This window comes from Ceratosolen solmsi, unplaced genomic scaffold (genome assembly GCF_000503995.2).
Source record: "Ceratosolen solmsi marchali unplaced genomic scaffold, CerSol_1.0 scaffold57, whole genome shotgun sequence".
NCBI lineage: Eukaryota > Metazoa > Arthropoda > Insecta > Hymenoptera > Agaonidae > Ceratosolen > Ceratosolen solmsi.
The window spans coordinates 435,885-444,769 of NW_011948427.1; the positions used below are offsets into that span (position 1 = coordinate 435,885).

General features: G+C 22.0%; 1 protein-coding gene across 1 annotated transcript in view; it reads right to left on the reverse strand.

Moving 5' to 3' along the window:
* Positions 1-1,163: 1,163 nt before the first annotated feature.
* Positions 1,164-8,885, reverse strand: part of LOC105363382 (Cyclic nucleotide-gated ion channel-like) — a 32,519-nt gene continuing 24,797 nt past the window's right edge. Inside the window, 5 exon segments of the mRNA XM_011501051.1 lie at positions 1,164-1,818; positions 2,196-2,735; positions 4,836-5,516; positions 7,761-8,274; positions 8,690-8,885. The exon segment at positions 8,690-8,885 is cut by the window's right edge and continues 40 nt beyond it. Of these exon segments, the coding sequence (XP_011499353.1) occupies positions 1,213-1,818; positions 2,196-2,735; positions 4,836-5,516; positions 7,761-8,274; positions 8,690-8,885 (2,537 nt within the window). The 3' untranslated portion in view covers positions 1,164-1,212.

Consider the following 8,885-nt stretch of genomic DNA (forward strand, 5'->3'; position numbering starts at 1 on the left):
TATTTGTTAGCATTGTGCTTAATATTGTTATGAATTTAACAAGGTTTTTCTTAATACTTTATATATACGTGTATATATATATATATATATATATATATATATATATATATAAGTAATAGTTCATGAGATTTACAAAAATATGGAATCTATGATAAAGCTAATGAGTTTTGTAGACTATTTGTACAAAATGCTATTTAATTAATGTATACCAGTGAAACTTAATTTAAATTTTATGTATATACTAGTTAATTTACGGTACTAGAATTTCTTTGCTTTGGGAGTCCTTTCTTTATATACTATTATATCATAATTGGTCTTCTGTTTAGAAAATAATGGATTTGATCCTTAAAATTAAAAGATATAGAGTGAAAATTATTGATAAAATTAAATTAATATATATTTTTATTTAAATAACTATAATTCTTTTTTTTATTTCACATATATCAACTTCTATTGAAATACTTGTTCATGTTCATATTTTTTATATTCATGATTTTTAAAGTTTCTTCTTTTTACTGTATGATCTTTACTTATACCTACTTTATTTTATGATAAATATTTTTGATAACAATATTATTATAGGTTGGTAAAAAGGCATTTCTATAATAATACTTTTTTTACTTCATGAAGTATGTGCTCAAATTACTTAATGTTTAATAAAAATGATATATTTCTTATCTAATATAAACTATTAAATATATAATTCATTTTATACTTTATTATTTAGTTGAATATATTTTAACTATTTCAATATAATTTTATCTTTTCTTGTATTTAAATATAAAAAATAATGTAAACTAATAACAAATCGTCAGTATAATAAGTATTTTTTAAATAAAAATGTGCATAAATTTAAAAATAATTTTATGTTTACATTAATATCGTACATATAGTCCAAATATCAATTCAATATAATCACATATATAATATTCACATATATAATAATAGAAGCTACTCAATTACTCTATGAAAATACGATATAACTACTGTTTTGATATTTATCAGATTAATTTTAATTTCCTAAAGAATCAAAGAAAAAAATATAGCGTATTTAATTATTTATAATAAGTATTGAACATATTATCAATAATATACAAGAGTAATTATTTTCAATTATTTTAATAATATTATAGTGATTGTAAAAGTAACTTTTAATTGTTCTCCATCGAATTTATTTTCTCGATAATATATATTCATTAATATTTTAGTACGCTAGGAACCTGAACTAGAGCACTCGCTACTTCTACGTTTTTTTTCCAATTGTTCAGCAAGCATTATTATTTCCCAATTATGATTATTTCCATCAGAAATTTCATCCTGCTGTCTAATATTTTTAGTTGTTTTATTAGTAACTGTTAGATCGCTTTGAATGTTTGTATTCTCACTGTCATCACTCGTTTCTACGTCAATTGCTACTTCGCCCATCCAAACGCTCTCCGGTGTAATGGAACGAGGAAGATCCTGAAGTTCAAGTGTTTCTTCTTCTGAGTGTTGCTCCCAAGAAAGACGATTGTGTGTCGAACTGCGCGTTATTGAAATAGGATTTGATTGATGTGGTTGTGCCTGTGTTGTAAAAACAGTATCGACAGAACTGTCGCGCATAAAAGGATGGTCTTCATTATCAAAAATAATTTCACCTTCTAATGATGTATCGAGTTCTGTGCTACCACCAACAGAATCTTCCTCTTCGTAATTAAAGCTATCAGTTTTCTCCAACTCTAAAATACGAGCTTTCAGTGTAGAAATTATTTCATCACGCCTTTGAATTTCATATTCTAATAACGTAAATTTCTGTTGGAAATTATTCTGAATTCCTTCCTATAATATGAAAAAATATATGAAAGATTTTAGTATTTAGTATGAAGTTTTTTTTAAATATTGTAATAAAAATACGATTTTTCAATTGTAATATTATTCATTTACATATTTTTTATACATTTTAAATATTATTATATTCTTTAAATTTTATTCAACTTATTTTTTTAATTTTATTGAAATTAATTAAGTACTAATATTTATAAAAATATATTTAAAATTTGAACGTAATGTATAATAGTACGTATTTATAAATAAACATAAATGTATTTAAATTTTTTATTGTTATATACAATATTAAAAAGCATAAAATTGAAGACGTATATTTAAAAATTCAGTCAAAGAAAAATAGAATTATTTCGATTTTGAACAAAGCTTACTAGTTTTGATTGAATAATTGCTTTAATGTCAGAGAAAAGCTCACGTATGTATTCGCTTTCCTTTAATTCTGGTAATATTTGAGTTGGTATAATAATTTGTTTATCAACTGGATGAAACTTAAGTTTATTAGATTGAGATAAGAAAAGATTTTGTTTGTGGCTTTTTGCAACTAATGTAATTGCTCGTTCAGCTAGTGATGAGGAGGAGGATGATGAAGTCATTATTTTTGTGTTAACAGGTGTCGTATTTCTCTGTTCCGTATCTGGTGGGCTTTGTAAAGTATACTTATTAAAGGTTACACTTTTCGAAAGTTTCGAATGTCTCGCTACATATCCTTCTAAAGTTGGAGCACGCATTAATTGTTTTAATTCAGCTTTAATAATTTTATGATCAGGAGTACTTATAGTTGAAGTTTCTGAACTTTCAGGTCTACTTCCAGCTGAAAGTTTTTTAAGGATACTTTTTAAATTTTGTCTCTCTAATGTTTCATTTTCAGGAGAAATTTGATCTGATGAGCCGAATGTGCAACATATACGACCCTAGAATACAAAAAATAACAAATTAACATAGATGTTAATAGATAAATCACTCTAATATTATTTATATAAAAATTTTATTTTCATATATTTTATGTGCACTTCGAAGCTCTAAATATTCAAAATATTTTAAACTAATTCTTCTATGGTATGTTAATAAATAATTAACGAATTCTTTATATACTAAATAAAAAACTTTTATAGATAAAGTTTCTATTATACTAGCCTTTTTTTTATAAAAAATTTATTATGTTAAATTAATTTATAATAAGTAGATAAATATAAGATATTCATATTTTACAGATGAATATTTATAAAGTTATATATTTATATATTGGTTGAATAATATATATTTTTTTTCGTGCATTTTTATATATATATATATATTTGAATATGTCCTATGGTATAACAAATTTAAATATATTGTAATGAAAAAATTAAAGATATTAAGCATCCAAAATTGTATTTATGTTTCATAGTAAAGCTTACTAAAAAATAGCTCGAGCAATATATAGTCTATCATATATTTCTAATATTTTAATATTTAGAGATTAAACAATTATAATACAAAGAATATTTTACATTGCACAAAGAATTCGACAGTTATTCTTAAAGCGAAATCATAATTTTAAATTAGAAATAAGTATGAATTAATAAAGAGTTTATTACAGGATACAAAAAAAAGATGTTACATAAAAATCAAATCAATAATGATGATATATATATATATATATCATCATTATTATATGTATGTATGTAACTATTACTAACTACTAACTATGTAACTACTGTATATGTGATTTTTACGTAACATTTTTTTTGCATCTTGTAATAAACTTTATATATATATATATATATGTATATATATATACAATGTAAAAATAAAATAAAACGATAGTCAATTGTTGGTATTCATAAACTAAAGTATAAAAGAAAGCCTTAAATAGAATATTATATTATTATGTATATATAGCTTTAAAATTATATTGACAAAAAAATAATTTGAATGAAAAATAACAACTTGTTTTCAGAAATAGAAAAGCTTTATCTACAATAGCAAAGTAAATTCAATTAATATCGTAACAATAGTTTTCTACTATATTATAATATATTAAACTATATAAAAGGAGTTACAAACTTTACAGAATCGTTGAATGTTTGAAGTAATAATATTAAGAACATTAAAATATTTATAAAGCTATAAACTATAATGATGATTACGAATTAAAATAATTTTATTTTCTAAAATATTACCAGTATTAGTTAAAAATGAAGGTATCAATTTAACGGCACTATTTCGGGAAATACTTTTTCATTAATAAAAATTTAACTTTACTTCAACAAAATTAAAATAAACACGAGAGAAATAAAATAAACCTAAGATCCTTAATCCTAGGATTAGAAGCATAAACATTTATCAGTCGATTAAATGGTAAAATAATTTGTTCTATTTTATCGACGTACTTCAAAAAACTTAAACATAATAAAAATCGTTAAATTGAAGATTATTAAATACGTTATACAAAATAGTACAATAAGAATTTATTTATCATTATTATTATTTGAAATGTTAAGCTATAAAATAATTCAATGGTATTAACATGTATGATCTTTAAATTTAAACTATAATTATGAATTTTATGAAATCAATATTAAACTTAATTTATGCTTTAACCCGGATAATTTTTAAAAATATAAAAATTAATCAAGATTTATTTACAAATAATATAACATAACTGATTTATTAATGAAAATTTAAATAAAAAATAATTTATATATTTAAATTGTATTAAGATAATATGGAATTTATCAATAATGTGATGTTAAATTAAATAATTATATTAGTTACTTTTATCATATAATTTTAAAGATATATATCCTGAACTACTATATTGAAGTACTTCAATCTATACATAATCTTATAAAATTACTTTTTTATTCATTATATGTATACAAAAAATTGGGTTGCATTGCAAGGATATTAATAATTATCTATTTTTATGATTATTATTTCCAATTTAATATGTATTTTGATGAAATTAACTTTTATTATTTAAAAATTATATAATATTTAATAAACATACATATACAAAAATAAAATACCTTGTTCATTTTAGCAAGTTTACGTTTATAATCGATCGCACAAGCTTCGGAGTGACTTCTTGTTAAATTAGTGTCACACTCTAATTCTGTGCTTCCGCTGTAATCGAAGCTGGAGCTTCTTACACTTTTTTCTAATTCTGCTAATTTTTGACGTTCATTAAGAATTTTTAATTTTTTTACGAATGGTAAACCACAATATTCTGGTGATAAATCATCAATTGATGCATACATTTTTGTTTGCTGTCTTAGTTGAACTAAGTTTTGACGTATTTGAAATTTATCAGCTGGATAGATACAGGACGGAAATGAAGTGTGCTGGAAATTACGTTTAGGAATATTTTTATTAGTAGTCTTAATAGAAGCCTCCTTTAGCATTGCCCATGGTTTTCTACTTATATCATTTTCAATATCTACACAAGTAGATGTTGGTGATTGAATCATCAATATATTGGAATCGTTGCTGATACTACTATTGTTTTGCTGGGTAGAGATGAAAATTTCATGCTCTTCCGGAATGATACTTTGAGGGAGCTGGGATTCCTTGATAAAAAAAGTATCGTGATCTAATATTGTATCAACATCTGTCTTTGATTTAATGTGTAAAAGACGATGTAACAATGGTACTGCTACGCTTGCATTACTGGTGTTATGCGAAGATAGCACATCTACAGTTGTATGTATCTAATGAAATAGAAAAATCAAGTGTAAGTAATATTGTATATTGTATATTTAAAAAGAAATGTTTTATAAACAGTAATAAGAGAAATTAAATATCGTATTATTGTATCGATTATACCAAATTAACATCATTAGTTGCATCAATCTATTTATGCTAAATGCTAATTCAAATGTATTAAGTCTCCTTACATTTGCTGTCACTTTCATCAGTGTATCGAAGAAATTATATCTATTTTATATAAGAATCGATCTTTTTTATCAAACATTTTTATGTAGTATGGATTTTTATTGTACGTGATTTTTAAATTGAGTAATCGATTGTTATATAAAATATTAGTCTACACTAACAATTAAAAAGATGAAATTAAAATTTTTATTTTATTTTAATTTAACAAAATTAAATACAAATTGCTTTCAAAATTAATATAAACATTATATTTAAAAAAATTTTAAGTGAAAGATAGACCAGTTAATTTTGAACTATAAAATAGTATTTAATCAAAATAATAAAGAAATTTTTAAATTCACTAGCAATACATAAAATTAATTATTATCAAATCCGAACGATTATATCTAAGTAGTAGAAATAATATATTAACGTTCTTTAATTCGCAGCAATTATTTTTCCCTATAAATAAATTGTATTATGTGATTAAGTTTTGTAATGTAAAGTAAAGAAATAGAAATAATGTCCATAACTTAGTTATATTTCTTTCATTGATTTTTAATTTCATTAAAAAAGAAATCAGGTACGATTATTTGAATTTTATAAGATAATTTTTCATTTCAAAATATTATGTATTTAAATTTTTACAGTAAAGAATATAAATAATTCATTATTCATTATTTTCATAATGAATTTAAAAGTTACTCAGATAATATATAATATTTACTCTGATATTGTAAAGATTAGAAAACAATATTATTTTTACAAAATATTCTATTCCTAAAAAGCTTGTATTCTTCTAAAGAAATACAATAACAAATCGTGTAAAGAAATTTGTATATATTACTTATTTAAATAATGAAATTTAAAAATTTTATTTAATAAAAAATACTATTAATAATGAAGAATTTTTAGAAAAAAAACACATTAATTTAGTTTATTAAAAAATAACTAATTTGCTGGAGTCAAAATACTAAAAATGTTAATTACTAAACAATAAGGAACTTTTAAATAAGTTATATTAATAATTAATTACTTACTATACTAATAGTGTTTTAATGATTGAAAAATATATTGTTAGTCAAAGTATGATTATAAAATGTTTAGTAAATAAAAAGTTTTTTATGATATAACTAAAAGATAAATTTATTAATTATTGTTGACAACTCGTAAAAAGTGTAAATATATTGACACTATTTTATTACACAAATTAGATCAAACTTAATAATATTTATTTCACGTGGTTTATTGAATAATATCTAAAAAACATATATTTTAAATATTTTAGTATTGTAATAATTTACATACTAAATAAGATATATGTTAGTTATTTAATATTTATTTATATTATTGTTTTTACATAGTTTTTAACATGCACTTTTACCTTTAAAGTATTATTATTTATTAAATAAGTATGTGATTACCAATCAATTTTATTCAATATATGTATTAGTTTCTTTCAAAATTCACTCAATTAATTATAACGTTTCATATAGTAGTTCTATTTTATAGTATAATAATATTGTTATCTATGAAGTTTAAATTATTTATAATTGTAGTTCATACTGTTGAAATATGATACTTAATAACTGCAATAGCAGCGAATATGTCATATCTTTTTAAAGAATCATTGCATAAAAAAACTTTTTTTACTGTTTATAATTTTGTCTACTGGAATATTTGAAATACATTTTTTTATAAATCTTTTAATTATGAGAAACCTTTATAAAAAAATACAATATAATACAAGCAAAATAAATATTATTCTAAATATAAAATAATATAAAAACATTAAAATAGCTTTTTAGAAACAAATTCTATAAAATGAACATATATCAAATAATATAGAACGAAAAAGTATAAATATAGATAATTCTATGTAGTTTATATTATATTTTACTTAATAACTATATTAAAAATGAAACATTAAAATTAAAAATTAAAATATATATGAAAATAATAATTAAAGCCTAAAAGTTATATATGTAACTTTTGTTAAAATTGGGTAATAACAACAAATTTTAATGAAGTTTTCAGCTTATAATTAATAGTGAGTTTAAATAAAATATGAATTTTCATACTTGTTCTGGTATTTGATTAGCGATTTCCATAAGATTTCTTTTTTCTTCTCTTTCCTGTTTTTCTTTAAGTAATTTCAACCTTGATAATAATGGTAGTCCAGCTCCTAATGGCGAAATTGGGGGTTCTGGGGATGATATGCATATATCCTGAGTTTCTTCTATCCTAGTTTGACGTCGGAGCTGTGCTAACTTTGATGTCAAAGGTTGTAATTCAAGACTTTCATCAGATCTAATATTTTTTCTACTTTTTCTTAATACATTTTTTAAACCTTTTACATCACTTTTGAGCTTCTCCACGATACGTTTACTAGTGCTATTATCTGATGAATCGTGACTAGATGATGGCAAATTTTGAATGGAACGTGCAACATGTTGTGCTTCTCGTAAACGTTTTTCACCCAGCTTTTGAAGAATCTCTTGAGCTTCTGGGTAATCTTTGAGAGCTGATAGTACATCTTCACGAGACAAACTAAACAGTTCTGAATAACCAACTGAACGTACATCTGCAGTGCGTCTATATTGAATGTAAATTAAGATATTACCTATTTTGTATTATTTTATTTAATAATGTTTAATTCGTCTAATTTTTAAATTGTATAAAAATTATTTTATATTTTTTAAAATATTTATTTTCAATACTGTGTGTATATTATAAATTTGTAAATTAATGTAAAACAGAGAAATTTTAATAGATAATATGTTCAAGTATTAGCTAAATTTATAAGAGATTTATGTAAATTCATAAAAATCAAATAATTAAATATTAAATCTTATATATAATAGAATTAAAAACTTATTATACATTACATTAAATTATTAATTTCATACTTAATTTTTATTTTATTTGATATATATTAAATACATTTCAATAGTAAGGACGATATATATATATACATAGGTTTTTTAAATTTATAAAATAATTGTCTTACTTATTAAGGCCATCAAGGTTAAGGATACCAATCTCTCCAAAAAAGTCGCCGGCTTTCATTGTGGTGAGTACTCTTCCTGTTTCGCTAATAACTTCAAGAATGCCATCTGCTATGATAAACATCTCTCGCGCCACTTCTCCTTTGCGACATATTGAGTCTCCTGGCGTAAATATATAAGCCTTCATTTTTAGAACCA